The 27,691-nt window shown below is 36.3% G+C and overlaps 1 protein-coding gene across 3 annotated transcripts in view; it reads left to right on the top strand.

Annotated features, from left to right (window-relative positions):
• Window positions 1–21,626, top strand: part of LOC111052554 (deoxynucleoside triphosphate triphosphohydrolase SAMHD1) — a 34,227-nt gene extending 12,601 nt beyond the window's left edge. For all 3 annotated transcript variants that reach the window (XM_039441047.1, XM_039441046.1, XM_022339274.2), the window contains exons 2-10: window positions 7,376–7,544; window positions 9,212–9,437; window positions 11,857–12,021; window positions 12,971–13,106; window positions 14,645–14,810; window positions 15,648–15,710; window positions 17,252–17,426; window positions 18,752–18,960; window positions 20,847–21,626. In XM_039441047.1, coding sequence (XP_039296981.1) covers window positions 7,376–7,544; window positions 9,212–9,437; window positions 11,857–12,021; window positions 12,971–13,106; window positions 14,645–14,810; window positions 15,648–15,710; window positions 17,252–17,426; window positions 18,752–18,960; window positions 20,847–21,003 — 1,466 coding nt within the window. In that variant the 3' untranslated portion in view covers window positions 21,004–21,626. The remainder of the gene's footprint in view (window positions 1–7,375; window positions 7,545–9,211; window positions 9,438–11,856; window positions 12,022–12,970; window positions 13,107–14,644; window positions 14,811–15,647; window positions 15,711–17,251; window positions 17,427–18,751; window positions 18,961–20,846) is intronic.
• The last annotated feature ends 6,065 nt before the right edge of the window (window positions 21,627–27,691 follow it).

The following is a 27,691-nucleotide window of genomic DNA, read 5'->3' as shown; positions in this document are numbered from 1 at the left end:
TTCTATAGAGATAGTGTGTGTGTGAGAGAGAGATTGATTGAGTACTTTATATGTAGATTACAATATAAACTGGCTTATACACTTATATAAAATAGCTCACAATATAGCAAAATTATAGATGAATTTACAAAATGTAGACTAAGAAAATAATTATTGAACTGTATAAGATATGAAAAAGCAATTTGTAATAACTATAGATAATATTGTAATGCATGTACATAAATTGGCGGAGCTTTGGACATATCAATGTCCATTCTTCGGAAACAATATTCAAAATATCCTTCCCATTAACTCTCTACCACCGAGAGAGAGAGAGAGAGTTGTACAACTTTATTCTTGTGATATTAACTTCAAGCTGTCAAAATTTTCTATGGAGATAGTTACAGTGTGGAAGAGAGTGTGTGTGTATGAGAGGAGGAGAGAGAGAGAGAGTGAGTGAGAGACAGAGAAAGTACAACTTTATAGTTGTAATATTAGGCTAACTTTAAGCTGTCAGCTTTGTTCGTAGTGAATTACATCACAGATTCCTATGCAACAAATGCAGACAGTTTGCAGTGGATTTCAAAATATAAATTTACATTACATTCAACACTACGTAAAATAAGTAGGTAGCTTAGTTGTTTGTTGGCTCTTTGAAAACTACGTCACTAACTAGACCTACTATAAATTTGATAGTTTGGTATCTCCAAAAGTAAATAATAGTAATATTGTTATTGTTTAATATAGTTTTAGCCTTCCAAGCTCCATATAACGTCATAAGTAATGTCAAAGTTATAGCATAGATAAACATAGCATGAGTAGATATCCCATGGTATAGGGCGTTTATGTCGCAACTTTTACTGTTATCTCAAGCCGATAGTCCACGTAGTTCTTTCCTGTGAAGCTGTGTGACGCTGGTAGTCTCTCATACTCTCATAATCATTAATTCAATCAAACATCCATCGATCTCGTCAAGCTGAAGGACTGGTTTGACAACAATGTCCTGTCAATTAATATTAAAAAAACTAAGTGCCTCCCAGTTTTCCAACGTAACAGCCCAGGACTAATTGAGCTCAGGTTGCATTCATATGGCAATCCATTGTCTGCTGTCTGTGGCTGTCCACCTATTGAACAAGTTAAACAGTATAGGTATCTGGGTGTTGTATTCGATCATAAGCTGAGCTGGGGGGCTCATGTGTAGGCTGAACTAAGCATTTGGTCAGCTAGGGCGGAATTAGGACTCCTGGTCCTCTCTACCACCGAGAGAGAGAGAGATTGATTGATTGATTGATTTTATGCCTTTATTAGGGCGGAATTAGGACTCCTGGTCCTCTCTACCACCGAGAGAGAGAGAGATTGATTGATTGATTATATATATGCCTTTATTAGGGCGGAATTAGGACTCCTGGTCCTCTCTGCCACAGAGAGAGAGAGAGAGATTGATTGATTGATTGATTATATGCCTTTATTAGGGCGGAATTAGGACTCCTGGTCCTCTCTACCACCGAGAGAGAGAGAGATTGATTGATTGATTGATTATATGCCTTTATTAGGGCGGAATTAGGACTCCTGGTCCTCTCTACCACCGAGAGAGAGAGAGAGATGATTGATTGATTGATTTTATGCCTTTATTAGGGCGGAATTAGGACTCCTGTCCTCTCTACCACCGAGAGAGAGAGAGATTGATTGATTGATTATATATGCCTTTATTAGGGCGGAATTAGGACTCCTGGTCTCTCTGCCACACAACCTTTACAAAAGAAGAAAAATTTACATAAGAACAGAAAAAAATAGATTACATAAGATTATATATAAGTAAATAAAACTATTAATCAAAATACAATACCATATAATAAAATAGAATTTTAAACTTTATTTACTTATATAATTGGAAACAATATTTCAAATTCCACTAGATAAATCTATAGGAAAACCTATCAGAAATGAAGATCTAATCAAGTTGCCATTCACTCACACATGCACACAAAACAACCCTAAAAATAAAGATCTTGTAGAGAGAGAGAGAGAGAGAGTGAGAGAGTTGTACAACTTTATTCTTGTGATATTAACTTCAAGTTGTCGAAATTTTCTATAGAGATAGTGTGTGTGTGAGAGAGAGATTGATTGAGTACTTTATATGTAGATTACAATATAAACTGGCTTATACACTTATATAAAATAGCTCACAATATAGCAAAATTATAGATGAATTTACAAAATGTAGACTAAGAAAATAATTATTGAACTGTATAAGATATGAAAAGCAATTTGTAATAACTATAGATAATATTGTAATGCATGTACATAAATTGGCGGAGCTTTGGACATATCAATGTCCATTCTTCGGAAACAATATTCAAAATATCCTTCCCATTAACTCTCTACCACCGAGAGAGAGAGAGAGAGTTGTACAACTTTATTCTTGTGATATTAACTTCAAGCTGTCAAAATTTTCTATGGAGATAGTTACAGTGTGGAAGAGAGTGTGTGTGTATGAGAGGAGGAGAGAGAGAGAGAGTGAGTGAGAGACAGAGAAAGTACAACTTTATAGTTGTAATATTAGGCTAACTTTAAGCTGTCAGCTTTGTTCGTAGTGAATTACATCACAGATTCCTATGCAACAAATGCAGACAGTTTGCAGTGGATTTCAAAATATAAATTTACATTACATTCAACACTACGTAAAATAAGTAGGTAGCTTAGTTGTTTGTTGGCTCTTTGAAAACTACGTCACTAACTAGACCTACTATAAATTTGATAGTTTGGTATCTCCAAAAGTAAATAATAGTAATATTGTTATTGTTTAATATAGTTTTAGCCTTCCAAGCTCCATATAACGTCATAAGTATGTCAAAGTTATAGCATAGATAAACATAGCATGAGTAGATATCCCATGGTATAGGGCGTTTATGTCGCAACTTTTACTGTTATCTCAAGCCGATAGTCCACGTAGTTCTTTCCTGTGAAGCTGTGTGACGCTGGTAGTCTCTCATACTCTCATAATCATTAATTCAATTAAGCATCCATCGATCTCGTCAAGCAGAAGGACTGGTTTGACAACAATGTCCTGTCAATTAATATTACAAAAATTAAGTGCCTCCCAGTTTTCCAACGTAACAGCCCAGGACTAATTGAGCTCAGGTTGCATTCATATGGCAATCCATTGTCTGCTGTCTGTGGCTGTCCACCTATTGAACAAGTTAAACAGTATAGGTATCTGCGTGTTGTATTCGATCATAAGCTGAGCTGGGGGGCTCATGTGTAGTGCTGAACTAAGCATTTGGTCAGCTAGGGCGAGTCCTGGGTGCCGGTCACTGTAGGAACGTTTATCATGCTTATGTTTAGTCCCTGCTCGAATATGGCATCTTGGCGTGGGGGGGGGGGTGCCTCATCTAATGTACTGCAGCCCCTTGCAGTTTCACAAAAGATCACTCATTAAAACGCTTCTTTTGAAAAATAACAGATACCCTACTGATTTGTTGTTCCTCGAACTTCCAGTTTTGAATATTAAACAGCTCTTCATTAAAAACCTTTTAATTTTTATTAAAAAAAACAATTCCCTATTCACAGAAATTCAGCATAATTATCCTTGTCGGGAAAATTGGTTTCCAATTGGTCTACCAAACCTTTAAATCCGGCATCTCTTAAATTCCTATTTTTATATTCACTCAAACCCGAGTTCCACAGTACAGGATAGTTTTCATACACCTCCAGGAATTCAATAATTTGATCACTTGTCCACTTAGCACTTTTTGAACTCATTTTTAGAAAGATGCTTTTAACATTAACAATAAATAACAAAACAACACCACTCAACGTGACACTAGATTTTTAGGTTAATCCTTGAAGCAAGTGAGCTTGAATGTGTGTTTACACTGGTCAAGAGACCTTCCTACTTGTTTCAAGTGCAGCCAACTTGAATCCAAAAATCAAACATGTTCAACTTTTACTTGACACTTGAATCTAGGGGTCAAGCACTACTTGAACGAGGTAAAAATCACTTGAAGAAGCGTTTACACTGTTCAAGCACGGTTCAAGTTACTTGACTCCAGTAAACTTGATTCAAGTAACTTGACCAATGTAAACCCCGCTTAACAGAAATAGATTAAATATTAACATCCAAATCCCTCGAAAACTCAATGCAATTATCAAACTGTTTCCATTTGGCCCATTGGCTTTATCGTAATGCTCCTCCAGAAATTCTATGAATTGGTGAGGGGTGTAGCATCGCCATCTATAAGCGTGGAGTGAGCAGGTGGCTTCTCAGTATTGGCCCGGCGGCTGCAGAGGCTCTGTGGCGGTCTCCTTATGTCTAGCTGTAATAGCCCGCCCTAATAGTTCGTCCTTACCTATAATTGGGATTGTTCAGTTTTTTCTTCTCTTTCAACCACAGATACTGTACTTTTTATTTATATTTTGATTGTATGATACCTTAAAAGCCGCAAATTAATGTAATAATTTTTTTTCGTTCGTCACTTATAGTTGAACCCTATTATTTTTTGCTTATAATTTTCAATTTCTTATTCTATTATTAAGTTTTTAGTTACTAGAGTTTTTATTGTATCTAGTGTCATTAAAGTATAGTTATAATTTTTCTTATCGATTGTCAGAAGACTCCTCCATGCACACGGACTTGTCGTCCAAGCATGGAGTTATTCATTTTACTTTTTACTTGTTTTTCATATTAATGTTACAAACTAATTTATCGTCTTTACTTTGTTTTTACATACTATGTAATGTATAAAGTTTTTTGAATAAAATGAATTGAATTGAAAAAAAATGTCAAAGTTGTAGCATAGATAAACATATCATGAGTAGAACACTTATTGAAATGGGCTGCTTTTAAATTAATAAAACAAATAAAACTTGTAGCACCCTTTATTTATTAAAAATAAATATCATGAGTAGATATCCCATGGTATAGGGCGTTTATGTCGCAACTTTTACTGTTATCTCAAGCCGATGGTACACTTAGTTCTTTCCCGTGAAGCTGTGTGACGCTGGTAGTCTCTCATACTACATGCATACAATAACATTGTATAACTACATACTACATTGCATAACAATATTATCTATTTTATCTATAGTTATTACAAATTGTTTTTTTTTCTTATTATATACAGCTCAATTATTATTTTCTTAATTTATATTTTGTAAATTCATCCATAATTTTGCTGTATTGTAAGCTATTGTATATAAGTGTATAAGCCAGTATATATTGTAATCTACATAAATAAAGTACTCAATCAATCAATCAATATTGTTCCCTTCTTACACTCTCACCCCAACAAAACAGTAAAAAACCGACAGTAATCGATAATGATCGGCTTGAGATAACAGTAAAAGTTGCGACATAAACGCCCTATACCATGGGATATCTACTTACGCTAGATTGTTTATCTATGGTTATAGATAATTTTCTTGACGTTTTTTCGCATTTCTATCGTGAAATTCACGTTTGTGCTAAAGGCCAGTGCTTAGGATGTCACCTAAAATCATAGATAGAAAATAAATATGTAAAGTGAGATTGACGTTATAAAGTCAGTGGACTGATAGGACGACAGAGTTGTCGATTCTCTGTTACCACCGCCTTCTATAGTAGATAGCTGTGATTCAAGTCATCCCCCTATATCTGATCTAATATTAATTGTGGGTTCTTTTGATAATGTGAATAACTGTATCTCAAATATATTTTTTTTCTGTCAAGAAAAATATGTATTCCATCATGATTCAAGAATACATTTTCATAATTGAGATGATATATTCTGGTAGCTCATTATAATTATTACTTTATAGACTTGTAATCGTTGTAAAAGGATAGAGCTATCTGCTTTGTCGAATGATAGACAAGGATAGCAAACGAACTTTAATCAGGTCCTGACTGTTATAACATGAATCTCATTATACATTTATTACAGGTACTGGACACATACTTCTACTTTACTCATTACAGTATTGTAATTCAGTTTGACTAATTTTTCGAAGTGGAAAAGGAATTAAACGATTGTTTTCATAGACATAAAAGCTTCATCCTCTGTGAACCTAATTCATAAAATTTTCTCTCATTTCCAATATTATTTGTCCTGTTTTTTCCAGTAGTTCTGTGAAAATATGACAGTTTTAATCAAGTTTCTCCCGATTTTTTGCAGTGGAGAAGGTCTTCAACGACTGTTTTCATAGACATAAAAGCTTCATCCTGTGTGAACCTAATTATAAAATTTTCTCCCAATTCAAATACTAGTAGTTCTGTGAACAGTAGACCTCACGCAGTATTCTCATCCACAAGTACCTGATTGAAACTATAGACCTTATGGAAATACAGCAATAGACTGGCTTCTCTACACTGTGTAATCACTTGTCAGCTGATTTATGATGAATAATTCTATAGTCTGACTAGCCGTCAGGCTCGCTTCGCTCGCCATATCCGTCTAGCCAGGGGGCTCCGCCCCCTGGACCCCCGACTGGATCGTCCAAGAATAGATTAGCAGGCACGCTTCGCTCGCCTGCATTTTTATCATGTTACGACAATCCAGTCGGGGGTCCAGACTAAACGTCTGGCTAAACGGATATGGCGAGCGAAGCGAGCCTGACGGCTAGTAATATAATATTCCCAGGATTGAAGTAGCAGTGCCCAATCAATTTTTCCGCGATAAATGCATTTAAATCTTCAACTTGGTTCCAACCTAACAAAGTCAACTCAACTTAATGCCAACCTGACAAAATTATTAATTTAGTTGCCAGTTAACAACTGTTTCGAAGAGGTACTCTATCTAGATTATAGTTCTATAGTAACATATGATATGGAAATTTCAATTATAATTAAGAGATTGGGAGAAGAAGAATATACATGCTAAAAGACGAACTTTAAACCCTTAAAAACAACCCTTAGAGTGAAAATATTGCCAAAAGATTTCTTAGTGCGCCTCTAAAGGGCCAACTGAACATACCTACCAAATTTGAACGTTTTTGGTCCGGTAGTTTTTTAGTTATGCGAGTGAGTGAGTCAGAGTCAGTCAGTCAGTCAGTCAGTGAGTGAGTGCCATTTCGCTTTTATATAAATAGATTTCTACTCTAATATTGGCGTATGAAGGAGGCTCCTTTTTCCTTTTATATTATCCTTGAAATGCAAAATTTCCAAAAACCTTGTATATACGTCGACGCGCAATTTAAAAAGTTACATACCTGCCAAATTTCATGAAAATCTATTACCGAGTTTCGCCGTAAATGCGCAACATATAAACATTTAAACATAAATATAAACATTAAGAGAAATGCCAAACCGTCGACTTGAATCTTAGACCTCACATCGCTCGGTCAATTATTTGTCGTGTGTTTTTCCCAGTATTTCTATGGGAAAATAACAAGTTTTAATCAAGTTTTTCATTATTTTTCGCAGTGGAAAAAGTATTCAACGACTGTGTTCACGGTCATATAAGGCTGCACCCCCTCTGTGCCAAGGTGATTGACACACCGCAATTCCAGAGGCTGAGGAATATCAAACAGCTGGGCTTCGGCTACTATGTATACCCGGGGGCGGGGCATAACCGGTTCGAGCACTCCTTAGGGTGAGTACCAGGCAGTTGCCTCTGTCTTCTATATAGTGAAGTCCACGTTGATATGGCAGTATTTGATTAACATTGGTGTTGCTATCCTTGTCTGTCATTCCACAAAGCAGATAGCGAATGTATCAAATCGTAGTGTAGTGTATCAAGTTCAGATGATACTGTATCATATGGTTTTGATACTGTATCATGTGTGTTGATACTGTATCATGTTGTGGTTGTTCTTGTTCTATAGTGAGGTCCACGTTATAATGGCAGCACCTGATTAGAATTTGTGTTGCTATCCTTGTCTATCTGCAGACAAAGCAGATACCGAATGTATCAAATCATAGTGTTGTGTATCAAGTTGAGATGATACTGTATCACATTGTTTTGATGGATTACACTCCCTCCATTACCAAGAGAAAAATAAAATAATTTTAAATAATAACTTTTTCTCATTCAGACTGCAACCAGGGTTACCGTGAGTAGCAAGTATTACTTTTATAAGTAACTAGTAAATCTTACTTAACTAGTTTTTAAACTAGTAACTAGTTTTAGTACAAGTTAAACTTGTAACTAGTTATTAAATTGATTGAAGCAACAAGTCTCACCATCAGTAAAACGTTGTGATCAGCGTGTTGTCAGTTCGGAAGTCACATGATTTTTGTAGAGAATGTTGATAGTCTCATCTTAATGCAAGGCTGCAACAGAAAGGTAGAAAATCGCAAATTACAAAACGGGATACAAGTTAGAGAATAATTGACTGGGTTGGTGTGAACTGAACACCCCTATACAATCTCATACATTCCATACAGCAAAAAATCTGTATCACCGATGTGAACACACTCATACAACTTTACACATTCCATCTCATTGAGCAACTATTGCATGTGTGAACGCCACCATATATAACACCACACATTCCATTTCTCAAAGCAACTATTGCCGCTGTGAACACCCCCATTTAACTCCACACATTCCACCTCATTGAGCAACTATTGCCGGTGTGAACGCCACCATATAACAACACATCTTTCATTTCTCAAAGCAACTATTGCATGTGTGAACACCCCCATACAATTCCACACAATCCACCTCATTGAACAACTATTGCCGGTGTGAACGCCACCATATAACAACACATCTTTCATTTCTCAAAACAACTATTAGAAGTGTGAACACCACCATTCAACTCCACACAATCCACCTCATTGAGCAACTATTGCATGTGTAAACACTCCCATACAACTACACAATCCACCTCATTGAACAAACTATCGCCGCTGTGAACACCCCCCTCCCCTACAACTCTACACATTCCACCTTAGCAACTGTTGCATGTGTAAACACTACCATTCAACTCCACACATTCCACCTCATTGAGCAACTATTGCATGTGTGAACACCACTATTCAACACCACACATTTCATTTCTCAAAGCAACTATCGCAGCTGTGTACACCCCATACAACTCTACATAGTCCACCTCATTGAGCAACTATTGCATGTGTAAACACTCCCATACAACTCTACACAGTCCACCTCATTGAACAACTATTGCCAGTGTGGAAGCCACCATGTAACTCCACACATTTCATTTCTAAAAGCAACTATTTCATGTGTGAACGCCCCCATATAATCCTACACATTTCTCTCTAAAAATCAACTAAATTGCTTGTTTTGTGCAGAGTGTGCCACCTTGCCGGCCTAATGTTGGAGGCAGTAGTGGCCAACACCCAGGCGGCACACAAATGGGGGATGAGTGACGTCACAGCCTGCTACAGTAGTGACGTCACAGTGACAGCCGAGGACAAGTTGTGTGTGCAGTTGGCAGGCCTGTGTCACGACCTGGGTCACGGCCCGTTCAGTCACACGTGGGAGCAGACGGTCGTCTCATGCGGTCGCAAATGGCAGGTGAGTGTAGCGAGTTCTATGCTATTATACCTGATCAACATTGGTTGCTATCCTTGACTATCATTCCACAAAGCAGATAGCGAATGTATCAAATCATAGTGTTGTGTATCAAGTTGAGATGACTCTGTATAATATTGTGTTGATACTGTATCATGTTGTGGTTGTTCTTGTTCTATAGTGAGGTCCACGTTATAAGGCAGCACCTGATTAACATTGGTGTTGCTATCCTTGTCTATCATTCCACAAAGCAGATAACACTATCCCCTACCACCTCTGCACTGTCCCCAGATCGTTTCTCATGAACGTAGAATTATAATAGGTCGTTTATGTTGCCAATTTCTTCTCCAATTACTGTGGACTACTGTCTATTATTAGTGTGTTGTTGGGAGTGTAAGAGTGTAAGAAGGGCACAGTATGAGAGACTACCAGCGTCACATAGCTTCACCAAAAACAACTACTAGGACTATCGGCTTCAGTTAACACTCACATTTGCAACATAGACACCCTATACACTGTCTATATTAGTGTGTTGTTGGGAGTGTAAGAGTGTAAGAAGGGCACAGTATGAGAGACTACCAGCGTCACATAGCTTCACCAAAAACAACTACTAGACTATCGGCTTCAGTTAACACTCACATTTGCAACATAGACATCCTATACACTGTCTATATTAGTGTGTTGTTGGGAGTGTAAGAGTGTAAGAAGGGCACAGTATGAGAGACTACCAGCGTCACATAGCTTCACCAAAAACAACTACTAGGACTATCGGCTTCAGTTAACACTCACATTTGCAACATAGACACCCTATACACTGTCTATTATTAGTGTGTTGTTGGGAGTGTAAGAGTGTAAGAAGGGCACAGTATGAGAGACTACCAGCGTCACATAGCTTCACCAAAAACAACTACTAGGACTATCGGCTTCAGTTAACACTCACATTTGCAACATAGACACCCTATACACTGTCTATTATTAGTGTGTTGTTGGGAGTGTAAGAGTGTAGAAGGGCACAGTATGAGAGACTACCAGCGTCACATAGCTTCACCAAAAACAACTACTAGGACTATCGGCTTCAGTTAACACTCACATTTGCAACATAGACACCCTATACACTGTCTATTATTAGTGTGTTGTTGGGAGTGTAAGAGTGTAAGAAGGGCACAGTATGAGAGACTACCAGCGTCACATAGCTTCACCAAAAACAACTACTAGGACTATCGGCTTCAGTTAACACTCACATTTGCAACATAGACACCCTATACACTGTCTAATATTAGTGTGTGTTGGGAGTGTAAGAGTGTAAGAAGGGCACAGTATGAGAGACTACCAGCGTCACATAGCTTCACCAAAAACAACTACTAGGACTATCGGCTTCAGTTAACACTCACATTAACTACTAGGACTATCGGCTTCAGTTAACACTCACATTTGCAACATAGACACCCTATACACTGTCTATTATTAGTGTGTTGTTGGGAGTGTAAGAGTGTAAGAAGGGCACAGTATGAGAAACTACCAGCGTCACATAGCTTCACCAAAAACAACTACTAGGACTATCGGCTTCAGTTAACACTCACATTTGCAACATAGACACCCTATACACTGTCTAATATTAGTGTGTTGTTGGGAGTGTAAGAGTGTAAGAAGGGCACAGTATGAGAGACTACCAGCGTCACATAGCTTCACCAAAAACAACTACTAGGACTATCGGCTTCAGTTAACACTCACATTTGCAACATAGACACCCTATACACTGTCTAATATTAGTGTGTTGTTGGGAGTGTAAGAGTGTAAGAAGGGCACAGTATGAGAGACTACCAGCGTCACATAGCTTCACCAAAAACAACTACTAGGACTATCGGCTTCAGTTAACACTCACATTTGCAACATAGACACCCTATACACTGTCTATATTAGTGTGCTGTTGGGAGTGTAAGAGTGTAAGAAGGGCACAGTATGAGAGACTACCAGCGTCACATAGCTTCACCAGAAACAACTACTAGGACTATCGGCTTCAGTTAACAGTCACATTTGCAACATAGACACCCTATACACTGTCTATTATTAGTGTGTTGTTGGGAGTGTAAGAGTGTAAGAAGGGCACAGTATGAGAGACTACCAGCGTCACATAGCTTCACCAAAAACAACTACTAGGACTATCGGCTTCAGTTAACACTCACATTTGCAACATAACAGTCCTTTAACATGGCATATCTTCTTATGCTATATTGTCTCTTTATTGATTCATACAAGTACATCATCAAAAATGATAGGGAGAGAAAAAATAAGGTAACCTTGTGCTATTCCTCTCCCAAATTTAGATAAGGCTACACATAGTCCGAAATAGGTTAAGTCTCTATGATATATGTTTGTGTTCTCTTTCCGTTGTTTGAACTAAATACTTTGTTCTGTTCGCCAGCACGAAACGGCTTCGACAGAGATGTTCGATCACCTGATTGAAGACAACAATTTGATCGGAGAATTCGATCGCTACGGCATCGATGATACAGGGAGGAAACTCATCAAAGAGCTGATCATGGGCGAAGGACACATCCTGCCTGACAGCAAACGATTTCTCTATCAGGTTAGTGTGAACGCCTCCATATAAACTTGATCATTTACTCTCATAAAGCAACTATTGCTGGTGTGAACGCCCGCATATAACTCTACACATTTAATTCCTTCAAGAAACTATTGCGAGGTGAACGCCTCCATGTTATCCCACTCATTTCATTCCATGAAGCAACTATCGCCGGTGTGAACGCTACCATCAAACTCCACTCATTTCATTTCTTCAAGCAACTATTGCTGGTATGAACGCCTGCATAAAACCCTAAACATTTCATTCCACAATGCAACTATTGCTGGTGTGAATGCCGGTATGTAACTCTTCACATTTCATTCCTTCAAGCAACTATTGCTGGTGTGAATGCCGGCATATAACCATACACATTTCATTTCACAATTCAACTATTGCTGGTGTGAATGCCGGCATATAACAATACACATTTCATTCCATAAAGCAACTAACGGTGGTATGAACGCTCCCATATAATTCCACTCATTTCATTCCTTCAAGAGCAACTATTTCTGGTGTGAACGCTCTCATGTAACCATACACATTCCATTCCTTCAAGCAACTATTGCTGGTATGAACGCCTGCATATAACTAAACATTTCATTCCACAATGCAACTATTGCTGGTGTGAACGCCCTCATGTAACCCCACTCATTTCATTCCATGAAGAAACTATTGCTGGTGTGAACGCCCTCATGTAACCCTACACATTTCATCCCATAAAGCTACTATTGCTGTGTGAACGCTCCCATCTAACTGCACTCATTTCATTCCTTCGAGAGCAACTATTTCTGGTGTGAACGCCCTCCTGTAACCCCACACATTTCAATCCATGAAGCAACTATCGCTAGTTTAAACGCTCCCATCTAACTCCACTCATTTCATTCCTTCAAGCAACTTTTGCTGGTGTGAACGCTTCAATCTATTTCTACAAATTTCATTCTGATTTTTTCAGATAGTTGCCAACAAAGAAAACGACATCGATGTTGATAAATGGGACTACTTTTTGAGAGACGGTCTCCAGTTGAACATCCTCATTACATTCGACTATCGACGGCTTCTCGAATTCTGTCTGCTAATCGACGTTCCAGGTAAGACCATAGAGAAAAGATAGCATAAGAAGATATCACATGGTATAGGTCGTTTATTTTCCAAATTTCTTCTCCGATTACTGTCGACTACTGTCTGTTATTAGTGTGAGAGTGTAAGAAGGGCACAGTATGAGAGACTACCAGCGTCACATAGCTTCACCAAAAACAACTACTAGGACTATCGGCTTCAGTTAACACTCACATTTGCAACATAGACACCCTATACACTGTCTATTATTAGTGTGTTGTTGGGAGTGTAAGAGTGTAAGAAGGGCACAGTATGAGAGACTACCATCGTCACATAGCTTCACCAAAAACAACTACTGGGACTATCAGCTTCAGTAAACACTCACATTTGCAACATAGGCACCCTATACACTGTCTATTATTATTGTGTTGTTGGGAGTGTGAGAGTGTAAGAAGGGCACAGTATGAGAGACTACCAGCGTCACATAGCTTCACCAAAAACAACTACTAGGACTATCGGCTTCAGTTAACACTCACATTTGCAACATAGACACCCTATACACTGTCTATTATTAGTGTGTTGTTGGGAGTGTAAGAGTGTAAGAAGGGCACAGTATGAGAGACTACCAGCGTCACATAGCTTCACCAAAAACAACTACTAGGACTATCGGCTTCAGTTAACACTCACATTTGCAACATAGACACCCTATACACTGTCTATTATTAGTGTGTTGTTGGGAGTGTGAGAGTGTAAGAAGGGCACAGTATGAGAGACTACCAGCGTCACATAGCTTCACCAAAAACAACTACTAGGACTATCGGCTTCAGTTAACACTCACATTTGCAACATAACGGTCCTTTACCATGGAATATCACCATATGAATGATACAGTGTCAACACAATATGATTCAGTATTGTACTAGTAGTTCTGTGAAGAGTAGACCTCGTGCAGTTATTAACCATAGTCTCCTCATATTCTGTCCTGTCCTGTCGTGTCGGCGAGATATCTGTGTGTAAACGACTAATGGCTGTTTGGGTTGTTGTATCGACAATGCTAATAATTTGATGTAACCAGCTATACTACTAATCAAAAGCTTACCGAGTTGAAAGCAGAGAAAAGTCGGGAGAAAATACTATGCTATTTCAAGTTATCAATTGCATGCCTCACTGCATGTAATTAATAGTCCACACAACAGCTGCGTTTTCAATAAGTTACATTGAGATATTGAATTGCATGCAATTTATAATCCACTCGACAGCTGATTTATGATGAATAATTCTATAGTCTGATTTTTACTCTAATATTGGCGTATGAAGGAGGCTCCTTTTTCCTTTTATATTATCCTTGAAATGCAAAATTACCAACAATCTTGTATATACCTCGACGCGAAATTAAAAAAAGAACATACCTGTCAAATTTCATGAAAATCTATTGCTGCGTTTCGCCGTAAATGCGCAACATGAATAAAGAGAAATGCAAAACCATCGTCTTGAATCTTAGACCTCACTTCACTCAGTTAATTATGATTCATGTGTTAATTTTAATTGTTCTCGTGTTTTTGTTTCAAAGACGGAGAAGAAGAAGATGAGGAGAAGGAGGGTGGGAAGAAGAAGACGAAGAGAGTGATAGCCTTCAAAGACAAGGAGAAGTATAGTGTGCTGGATATATTCAGAGTGAGAGCCGACCTGCACCTGAGGGCCTACCAGCACCCAGTTGTCAAGAACATTGATCTCATGTGAGTTCCCTCATATAATCCTACACGTTTCAATCGGAGCAACTATCGCTGATGTGTGAACACTCTCATATAATCCTACACGTTTCATATCGGAGCAACTAAAGCTGATGTGTGAACACTCCCGTATAATCATAAGAGTTTCATAGCAGAGCAACTATCGCTGATGTGTGAACACTCCCGTATAATCATATAAGTTTCATATCAGAGCAACTTTCGTTGATATGTGAACTCTTCTATAAAACTATTATTAAACGAAAATTCCAATTGAATGCTGTAAATCATCCCGAAGACTTCTGCAAATGCAACTCCCAATTTATTTCAATCTGCAGACTGGCTGGCCGCTATGGCTTTGTATAAAATGAGCGCTGCTATCCAGAGATTGTCAGTTTGGTGTAAGGGTAAGCATTCCTGACCGGCAATTAGGATGTACTGGGTTCGATTCCCGGGCTGACAAATAATTTTTGTATAGTAGCGCTCATCGAATTTCCATCTAGCTGTTTACCCTGTTGTCAATATTTGCAGTTCTAGAAGTCTTCGGGGTGAATTACAGCATTTAATTGGGATTTTCGTTTAATAATAATTATTCATCAATTAGCATTTGATCAAATGCAACTTCCAATTTATTTCAATCTGTAGACTTCTATATAATCCTATAGGTTTCTTATTAGAGCCACTATTCCTGATAGGTGAACTCCCTCATATAATCTTACACGTTTCATATCAGAGCAACTATCGCTGATGTGTGAATACTCCTACATAAAACAATGTGTTGAATTCCTTTGAGCAACTATTGCTGATGTGAACATTCTTATATAACACAATTTGTTTAATTTTTAGGTGGAAGGATGCCATAATACTAGCGAACGAGGTCTACAAAATCCCTACAGACAACGGTGAAGAGTAAGTGAATAAAAAACCCTATTTTTCAAACATTTCATATTAATTCTACGGACGTTCAAGCTTGATAAGGTCCACGTTATAATGGTAGCGGAGAAATATAGGAGAACAGATTTACCAATATTCCTTCTATAGAGTATAGATGATACCGGTATATCTGATGTAATATCAACTGTTCATTCTAGTTCTAGATAATCAGTACTATTTTTATTCGAAAAGAAAATATATCTTTCAATGATTAAATAAAATAATAATTTTCTATGATTGAGATGAAATATTTTGTCAATTTATTGTATTCGTACATTGTTGAAACACGATCTGGGAACAGTGCGGAGGTGGTGGAGGATAGCGCTATCTGTTTTGTCGAATGACAGACAAGGATAGCAACACAAATGTTAATCAGTAGCTGACTTTATAACGTGGACATCACTATAGTCTTACTGTAGAGGAAACCTAGCATAAGAAGATATGCCATGGTTTGTAGAATTCATTCAAAGGTTTGTATCAAATTATGGTGTTGTGTATCAAGTTGAGATGATACTGTATCACATTGTGGTGATACTGTATCATGTGTGGGTCATATCCTATGGTGTAGGGCGTTTATGTTGCAAATGTGAGTGTTAACTGAAGCCGATAGTCCTAGTAGTTGTTTTTGGTGAAGCTATGTGACGCTGGTAGTCTCTCATACTGTGCCCTTCTCACACTCCCAACAACACACTAATAATAGACAGTGTTTAGGGTGTCTATGTTGCAAATGTGAGTGTTAACTGAAGCCGATAGTCCTAGTAGTTGTTTTTGCTGAAGCTATGTGACGCTGGTAGTCTCTCATACTGTGCCCTTCTTACACTCTTACACTCCCAACAACACACTAATAATAGACAGTGTATAGGGTGTCTATGTTGCAAATGTGAGTGTTAACTGAAGCCGATAGTCCTAGTAGTTGTTTTTGGTGAAGCTATGTGACGCTGGTAGTCTCTCATACTGTGCCCTTCTTACACTCTTACACTCCCAACAACACACTAATAATAGACAGTGTATAGGGTGTCTATGTTGAAAATGTGAGTGTTAACTGAAGCCGATGGTCATAGTAGTTGTTTTTGCTGAAGCTATGTGATGCTGGTAGTCTCTCATACTGTGCCCTTCTTACACTCTTACTCCCAACAACACACTAATAATAGACAAGTATCAAGTTGAGATGATACTGCATCATATTGTGGTGATACTGTATCATATTGTGGTGATATGCCATGGTAAAGGACCGTTATGTTGCAAATGTGAGTGTTAACTGAAGCCGATAGTCCTAGTAGTTGTTTTTGGTGAAGCTATGTGACGCTGGTACTCTCATACTGTGCCGTTCTTACATTCTTACACTCCCAACAACACACTAATAATAAACAAGTATCAAGTTGAGATGATACTGTATCATATTGTGTTGATACTGTATCATTATAACCTGGACCTCACTGTAGAAGAAAGCTAACATTTTAAACTGAATCTTGATCTAGTTTATAATCATCTAATCCAATTTGTGTTTCTTATTTCAGGTTGAATTTGCTAGACGCGCACACAGATATCAAAACGTTCGCCAAGCTGACTGATCACATTTTCTACGACATCTACAACAGTATGGATCCCAAGCTGGCTCCAGCTCAGGCAATTCTCAAGCGGATTCTCAAACGTCAGCTCTATACCTATATAGGGTCGTACAAAGTGCTAAAGGTAAATCAATCAATATATCTTTTTATTTTCAAAGGCAACTCTTTAGGCTCAAATTAACCGAGGATGGTTATAGACCTATTTCAAAGGCTCAACTGACACTTGGGCGACTCAGGTGGAGAAGAGACTGGACTCTAGTGGAGAGCATGTGTTTCCAAATGGTGACACTCAGACCAGTCGATTCTAGTCTCCGCGACGTCACCATTTGGAAACACATGCTCTCCACCAGAGTCCAGTCTCTTTGAGAATGGATTGATTATTGAATGAAAAAGACTAAGAAATTGTCAAAAAACCACAATATCAACTTCTCAACTACACAAAAAGGGATTGATTATTATAAAACGAAATCCCAATTAAATGCTGTAAATCACCCCGAAGACTTCTGCTACTGCAAATATTGACAACAGGGTAAACAGATAGATTGAAATTCCTGTTTATTTTTGTATTATTATTGACCGAGCGAAGTGAGGTCTAAGATTCAAGTCGACGGTTTGGCATTTCTCTTAATGTTTATATGTTTATATGTTGCGCATTTACGGCGAATCGCGGTAATAGATTTTCATGAAATTTGACAGGTATGTTCCTTTTTTAATTGCGCGTCGACGTATATACAAGGTTTTTTGGAAATTTTGCATTTCAAGGATAATATAAAAGGAAAAAGGAGCCTCCTTCATATGCCAATATTAGAGTAAAAATCAGACTATGGAATTATTCATTATAAATCAGCTGTCTAGTGGACTATAATACTACCCGTTCAAAAACATAGAACATCTTGAAAATGTATCTTTCCATCAACGTTAGTAGACAGTTGCATAGATAGAGTAAATTTAATAATTTTAATAATTAAAATTTAATAATTTAGTAACTTTAGTTATCTAAAGTAAGCCATGACAGTTGACTATAATACTACCCGTTCAAAAACATCGAACATCTTGAAAATGTATCTTTCCATTAACGTTAGTAGACAGTTGACTATAATACTACCCGTTCAAAAACATCAAACATCTTGAAAATTGTATCTTTCCATCAACGTTGTAGACAGTTGCAGCCAGACCTGATAACAGCGCTCACACTCACATTCCGGGATGAAACGTCACGGTACGATAGGACAGAAAGCTCTATGTTTATTTAGGATTTTTTCTAGACATTTTAAATTGATAAATTATTCATTAATTTTTGAGAAAACATAACTTTACTGAGCGCGAGGTCTACTGTTCACAGAACTACTAGTATTTCTTGAGTCATTTTGATTGAGTATTTTGATTGTATTGTTTTTTTTTGTGTTGAATTGAATAAAATAATTATTGATGATTGTTTTCGTTTGACAGAGACCTGACGAACCGTTGGCTGCTGTGAAACGCCGAGCCGACTCAATTTTAACGGCGGTTAACTCTGACCTGCGCTGTTGCCTGGTTAAGATTGACTTCGGTCACCACACCAATCCGCTCTCCAAGGTGGTGCTCTACGATGGCAAGCATAGGCGTAAGCCACACGAGGCGCCGCTGCTGTATGGCGCCGACGACTTTCCTATCAAACTGTGAGTCGGACAATCAGAAAGTCACCTTGTAAAATAGGGACGGTAGGGTGGGCGATCGATGCGTTTCTCGCTATATAGTGAGGTCCACGTTATAATGGCAGTACCTGATTAACATTGGTGTTGCTATCCTTGTCTATCATTCCACAAAGCAGATAGCGAATGTATCAAATCAAAGTGTGTATGATTTTGTAAATCATAGTGAATGTATCAAGTTGAGATGATACTGTATCATATTGTGTTGATACTGTATCATGCTGTGGTTGTTCTTGTTCTATAGTGAGGTCCACGTTAAATGGCAGTACCTGATTAACATTGGTGTTGCTATCCTTGTCTATCATTCCACAAAGCAGATAGCGAATGTATCAAATCATAGTGTTGTGTATCAAGTTGAGATGAAATTGTATCATATTGATCTGATACTGTATCATGTGTGGTGATACATATTGTGTTGATACTGCATCATATTGTGGTTGTTCTTGTTCTATAGTGAGTTCTATCAGCTTTTTACAGTGAGATTTGCGCCTATACCATGGCATATCACCATAAATGATACAGTATCAACACAATATGATACAATTTGGTCTCAACTTGATACACAACACTATGATTTGATACAAAACTTCCAAACTTTGAATGAATTCTACAAACCATGGCATATCTTCTTATGCTATCGTTTCTCTATTATTCAAGTTTCTTTTCAATCGACCCAATGACTGTATTTAAATGACAAAAACGCTTTATAAACTATTTATTCTTTATTGATTGATACAATAAGTACATCATTAAAATGATAGGGAGAGACAAAATAAGGTAACCTTGTGCTATTCCTCTCCCAAATTTAGATAAGGTTACACATAGTCCCAAATAGGTTAAGTCTTGTAGTTGTTCACTTCACAACATTTCCAGTCCTAAAGTATTTTCACAATGTAGATTTTTAAATTTAGATCCTTCATTTTAAATTATTGTGTTGATACTGTATCATGTAGTGTTGTTCTTGTTCTATAGTGAGGTCCACGTTATAATGGCAGCACCTGATTAACATTGGTGTTGCTATCCTTGTCTATAATTCCACAAAGCAGATAGCGAATGTATCAAATCATAGTGTTGTGTATCAAGTTGAGATGATACTGTATCATATTGTGTTGATACTGTATCATGCTGTGGTTGTTCTTGTTCTATAGTGAGGTCCACGTTATAATGGCAGTACCTGATTAACATTGGTGTTGCTATCCTTGTCTATCATTCCACAAAGCAGATAGCGAATGTATCAAATCATAGTGTTGTGTATCAAGTTGAGATGAAATTGTATCATATTGATCTGATACTGTATCATGTGTGGTGATACTGTATCATATTGTGTTGATACTGCATCATGTTGTGGTTGTTCTTGTTCTATAGTGAGTTCTATCAGCTTTTAACAGTGAGATTTGCGCCTATACCATGGCATATCACCATAAATGATACAGTATCAACACAATATGATACTATTTGATCTCAACTTGATACACAACACTATGATTTGATACAAAACTTCCAAACTTTGAATGAATTCTACAAACCATGGCATATCTTCTTATGCTATCGTTTCTCTATTATTCAAGTTGACAAAAACGCTTTATAAACTATTTATTCTTTATTGATTGATACAATAAGTACATCATTAAAATGATAGGGAGAGACAAAATAAGGTAACCTTGTGCTATTCCTCTCCCAAATTTAGATAAGGTTACACATAGTCCCAAATAGGTTAAGTCTTGTAGTTGTTCACTTCACAACATTTCCAGTCCTAAAGTATTTTCACAATGTAGATTTTTAAATTTAGATCCTTCATTTTAAATTATTGTGTTATCATCTGTTTTATCTAAATTTTTATCGTTAAATTTCAGGTCGTTGCCGCCTGTTAAGCTGAACGTCTACTCGACCAAATCCCAGCTGACTGATGAGGAGATTTCCACACTCAACAATGCGATAAAGTCGGCCATTGGATTCCATCCTGAGATGAACGGACAGTCGCCGAGCTCACAAACTGGGATTATCCACTAAATCGTCGGTTAAACCTGGGTTTATCCACTAAATCGTCGGTTAAACCGGGGTTTATATGTTGAATCGTCGGTTAAACCAGAGGTTATCTACTAAACTGTTGAACTTTATCTACTAAATCGTCCGGTTTAACGGGGAATATCAGCTGAATCGTTGGTTAAACCGGGGTTTATCTGCTGAAACGTTGGTTGAACTAATGGTTATCTACTAAACTGTATATTAAACTGGAGTCTCTCTACTAAATTGTCGTGTTTAACGGGGACTATCTGTGGATTCCTCGATTAAACCGGGGTTTATCTGCTGAAACGTTGGTTGAACTAATGATTATCTACCAAACTGTCTGTTAAACTGGAGTCTCTCTACTAAATCGTCGTGTTTAACGGGGACTATCTGCGGATTCCTCGGTTAAACCAGGGTTTATCTGTTGAATCGTTGGTTGAACTAATGGTTATGTACTTAACTGTCTGTTAAACTGGAGTCTTTCTACTAAATCGTCCGGTTTAACGGGGACTATCTACAGAAACGTTGGTTGAACTAATGGTTATCTACTAAACTGTATATTAAACTGGAGTCTCTCTACTAAATCGTCGTGTTTAACGGGGACTATCTGCGGATTCCTCGGTTAAACCAGGTTTATCTGTTGAATCGTTGGTTGAACTAATGGTTATGTACTTAACTGTCTGTTAAACTGGAGTCTTTCTACTAAATCGTCCGGTTTAACGGGGACTATCTACAGAAACGTTGGTTGAACTAATGGTTATCTACTAAACTGTATATTAAACTGGAGTCTCTCTACTAAATCGTCGTGTTTAACGGGGACTATCTGCGGATTCCTCGGTTAAACCAGGGTTTATCTGTTGAATCGTTGGTTGAACTAATGGTTATGTACTTAACTGTCTGTTAAACTGGAGTCTTTCTACTAAATCGTCCGGTTTAACGGGGACTATCTACAGAAACGTTGGTTGAACTAATGGTTATCTACTAAACTGTATATTAAACTGGAGTCTCTCTACTAAATTGTCGTGTTTAACGGGGACTACTGCGGATTCCTCGGTTAAACCGGGGTTTATCCGAAACGTTGGTTGAACTAATGGTTTTCTACTAAACTGTCTGTCAAACTGGAGTATTTCTACTAAATCGTCCGGTTTAACTGGAACTATCTGCTGAATCCTCGTTTAAACTGGAGGTTATCTACTAAATGGTTAGTTAAATTAGAGTTTATCCACTAAATCGTCTTTTTTATAGAAGTATTTTTCAATCTTCTGGTTTCTTCAATACTTTCGTGTGTGTGCTTTTATATCTAGTCTGTATTTTGTGAAGATTATCAGTAGTTTAAGTTTGTCATGTACTTATTTTCAAGTACAGTTATTTAATTATTCTCAAAATATAAAGAGAAGAGTGATAAGAAATATATTCTATTTTATGAAAGTAGAAGTAGAAGAAGAAGAAGATATCCTATAATAGTGAATAGTAATATGCTATTCGTCATAACCAGCTAAAGAAGAAGTAGTAGAGGAAGGTGATAAGAAGGAGAAGCGAGTTAGGAGGATGATGAAGAAGAAGAAGAAGAAGCGAGAGAAAGATGATGCTATTTGAATTCTCCAGACAATATCTTACAGTTTCTAATTCTATTTTTGATAGTTTTGTGGTTGAATGAACTATTTTAAATAAAAATACTAATAAATTGTCAAAAACCACAGATTTATTGATACTTAGAAAGACCGGTTTCGGTTGCTACACACCATTGTCAATCTCTGATAAACTGAGTATCTCTCTCTGAGATGAACGGTTTACTCTCTGATAAACGGTTTATCAGAGATTGGGGAACAATGGTGTAGCAAACAAAACCGGTCTTTCTAAGTACAAATCTGTGGTTTTTGACAATTTCTTAGTATTTTTATTTAATATGAATAATTACCACAATATCATCTTCTCAACTACACAAAAAATTAACTATTTTCCTAAAAAATAAACTTTCAAAGTTTATAAGTAGTTCTTGTGAATCTATTAAATTTCTGTTGTAATCTCGTAATATTTCAAATCGTAGATGGATTACTAACAACTATAAATTAATACTGTGATCTAAGATAAATATAATTGATATACTGAAGAGAAGATCATATTTTTGTAATAAGAGATACGTAATTATCACAACTTGTAGTTTGTGTAAAAGTGTTTTTATTTTATTTTTTAATAATTTGTCATTTTATTCAATCTATTTCACATCTTTAACTTCAGATAACTGAGAATTACGTTATGTTAAGGTGCGTACAGATATACGCGCCGCGAACATGAGCAATTCACTTTTAATCAGCTGACTATATCTGTATTTTTACAGAAACGGTAGGATACAAATATAAAAAGCTTGGCATCAATTTATTTATTTAGTTATCTATATTTTTTACAAAGAAACACTGATTAGGAGAGAAAAACTAAGGATACTCCTTGTACTATTTCTCTCCCAAATTTAGATAACATTTTAAAAGTCCAAAATAGGGTTATGATTTCACTTTACTAAAATTTAGTCCATTTCCACTCAAAAACAACGAAAACTAAGATTTTTGAATTTTGACGGTTGAAAACATAATAAAAAACAAAAATATCACACTCAAATCACCATTAATTGGAAATTTTTTGAATAATTTTACAAAATTTAGAGCCAGAAAAAACACAACTAACTATTCAGCACAGCTGATTAAAAGTGAATTGCTCATGTTCGCGGCGCGTAAATCTGTACGCACCTTTATATATTATGTCGGGATGGATATAGTAATAGTGATCTGGTGATATTCACTTGAAACTGTGAACATTGGTGAAATAGGAAGCCTTGATCTTCTTATATATACTATAATAAAGGAAAGAACTGGCTTATACACGTAGGGGATAGGAAATTCACGAATGACGCATCATCACGTCTCAACTACTCAACTTCACATTAACTCTTCTCAACTCTACTTAACTTCACATTTTGCTTATAGATTCTTAACTAACCGAGCATGGTTATAGGCCTATTTTCAATTCTCCAAGATTTCATTATGTCAAGTTTTAAAATAGATGTTACTATTGATGTTATTTATATGAGGCAGTTTGACGGTTTTATATTTGACTGACAGTTTCAAGTGAATTTTTCATATGAAGACTACATTAGCATAGAGAAACATTAGCGTAAGTAGATATCCCATGGTATGGGGAATTTATATCGCAACTTTTACTGTTATCTCAAGCCGATTACTGTCGATTATTGTCAATTTTTACTGTTTTGTTGGGGTGAGAGTGTATGAAGGGCACAGTATGAGAGACTACCAGCGTCACATAGCTTCACCAAAAACAACTACTAGGACTATCGGCTTCAGTTAACACTCACATTTGCAACATAGACACCCTATACACTGTCTATTATTAGTGTGTTGTTGGGAGAGTGTAAGAGTGTATGAAGGGCACAGTATGAGAGACTACCAGCGTCACACAGCTGTATAGGAAAGAACTATGTGAACTATCGGCTTGGGATAACAGTAAAAGTTGCGACATAAACGCCCTATACCATGGGATATCTACTTATGCTATTGTTTCTCTATGACATTAGTAATCTCCAATATCATAGCCAACTCTAATACAAGGCCCCGGCCTTCGATATTGCAACGTCGCAGTGTAGGCCTACAATCTAATACATGATTGGTGAAAAAGAACAGCTGGTATTTTTTAATAGTTATTTGTGCAACTAGTGCGCAAAGTGACAGTTTGCTGCACCGAAAGAAACGTTTACGCCCGAGCCGTAGGCGAGGGCGGAATGGTTTCTTGAGTGCAGCAGAGGAAATTTGCGCACGTATTTCACATTAAATTTTTCCTACAGTTACCATTGAATATGAAAAGTGGGTAATTATGGGTAAAATTGCCTGAAATGCATCAAATGTTTTTCTGTGTAATTTTATTATTGATAAAAACCTTAATTTATTGTCAAATTGAATAAAAATGTTGTCCTTGGTTATAATATCTACTTAATAATTAGCGCGTTGTTTCCAGCCATAAGCGGCTGGAAAGAGACAACTTTCTGGCCTAGACCGGAAAAGAAACCTTTTCTGACGTCGTCTGCAAACAAGGTCTTTCAGATCTACGTAGGGACTGGAAAACAGCTGCTTTCTGTGCAGTGTGGCGAAAAATATTTTTCACCAATCATGTATTATATTCTAGGCCTACACTGCGATGTTGAAATATCGAAGGCCGGGGCCTTGTATTAGAGGTGGCTATGCCAATATTGAATGAAAAGTTTCTTACAATATTGGAAATAATTCTAATCATGGGAAGGACCCATACAATTTTTTTAGTATTACAAAATATGTTTTACTTTTTCTTTCAAGTTTATTTGTTTTACATTTTTATAGTCTAGTTTTTCGTGTTCATATTTTTATATCATAGCTTATATTTATTTTGTTATAACTTGTGAAGGAAGATCTACGAATTTCAGAATTCTATCAGACTTGATAAGAAAGATTTGTATCAGACTTGTGAAGGAAAGATCTACGAAATACAGAATTCTATCAGACTTGATAAGAAAGATTTGTATCAGACTTGTGAAGGAAGATCTACGAATTTCAGAATTCTATCAGACTTGATAAGAAAGATTTGTATCAGACTTGTGAAGGAAAGATCTACGAAATACAGAATTCTATCAGACTTGATAAGAAAGATTTGTATCAGACTTGTGAAGGAAAGATCTATAAATTTCAGAATTCTATCAGACTTGATAAGAAAGATTTGTATCAGACTTGTGAAGGAGAGATCTACGAATTTCAGAATTTAGACTGAATAGAGTAGAAGAGAGTTATATTACAACTTTATGATACCGTATACCACATTCCATGTAATAATGAGTGAAAAACCAAGAACAAAAAATTAAGAAAGAATGAATTGGGAATTGATAGTACTTAATGGATTAAATGTTGGTAATCTGTGCTCAAAATATGATCAAATTCTATTTTTTTAAATCAAATTCAGTATTTTTCAATTTTACAAATACTTAGTTAAATAACGTTTGTTAATCCTGTATTTACAGAGTCTAAATGAAAACAACCTACCGAGAAAATGAATTTGTTCATATTGAACTGAAAGATCTCCCACCTTGAAATGCATAATAAACTGCTGTATATTTAAGAGCAAATATCTATCTAATTTATAATTAATTATCATCCACCTTATGATAAAATTATTACAATTTTGAATCATAACATTATAATGATTCATATAATACAATCAGATACGGTAACTTCTTATAAATATTTGTTTCGGTATAGCTATTATCTATTTTCATTTTTGTTTCTACATTGAAACAATATTATTCATAAATTTGATCCTACTTCTGTTAGGCTGGGCGTACACCGGTTAGTCAAGACAAGACAAGACATGATCAGACACAATACTTCACATAGTTGCCTATGAAGACATGTCTAATTGAAATAACTAGTCAGTGTGAGTTGCGTCACAAGCAACTATATGAAGTATTGTGACTAAACGTGTCTGATCATGTCTTGTCTTGACTAACTGGTGTGTGCCTAGCCTAAGAAATAATATATTATCATACTGTTATCCTAAAATTATTGTATTTGTTACTATCTATATTCCAAGCTTACATTTATACGACTTTCATTTTTTTTAAATGGACAAAATATTGTTTTTATTGATTTGTTTCTCTAGTTTAATCTTATTTCCAAATTTATTTCCTTTGCTCATTCTCCAATCAGTTTGTCTTCATTTCGTAAATCTCATAATATTTATTGTGTTACCTACTTCATAAGTATATCGGTAATTCATAATATTTTTACTTCATAACGTTATTCTTTAATTTGCTTTATTTACTACATTCTTATAATACTATTTTGTTTAATGTTTTGAAATAGTTTTTACGTTTGTTTTATTTTTTTACGTTTGTTCTATACATAATATTATATTTATACGATTCATCACTTGTGTGCTGTGCGTTATTGTCACAATAAATTTTTCAAAAATAATTTCTACTGTTAAATTATTTATTTCCTCCGTCTTCTATAATTCCATTAGATTTATAGACTCTTTAAAACTTGTTATACAGAGTACTTTTCTAACATTTCTCTTAAGAAGACTGAAATATTGTGTAAACCTAGATGTAATTAAAATGTTATACTTTGGCCTCTTCCATTCACACTTGATTTATGGAGTAAAACTGTGGGGCAACTCATCTTCTTCAAAAAAAGCGTTTATATGGCAAAAGAAAGCACTTAGAGTAATATTTGGTATGAAGTACAGTGAATGTTGTAGAGGATTTTTTGTTGAACATGAAATTATGACCTTGCCTTGTTTGTATATCTACAGTATTATAATTTAATCTATGTTAAGAAAAATCTGTCCAATTTTAATTAAAATATCTTTGTACATTCACATTACACTAGACATGAGGATGATAAAACGATCTACAGTTAGATTGACTAAAACTCTGAAAAGTTATAAGTATCTTCAAATGCGCTTGTTTAATCTTCTACCAGATAATTTTAAGCAGTTACAATTGAAAACGTTTTGTATTGCTGTTGATAAATGGCTCAAGTCTGAAGCTTTCTATTCTGTATATGAGTACCTGGAATATTTTAATGTGTATGTGTAAATTTGATCGTTTGATATAGGTAGTCTACCTTGTGATATTTTACATATTATTGACGAAGCCTAT

The sequence above is a fragment of the Nilaparvata lugens genome, chromosome 14, assembly GCF_014356525.2.
Source record: "Nilaparvata lugens isolate BPH chromosome 14, ASM1435652v1, whole genome shotgun sequence".
NCBI lineage: Eukaryota > Metazoa > Arthropoda > Insecta > Hemiptera > Delphacidae > Nilaparvata > Nilaparvata lugens.
This window is presented reverse-complemented; position numbering and strand designations above follow the sequence as displayed.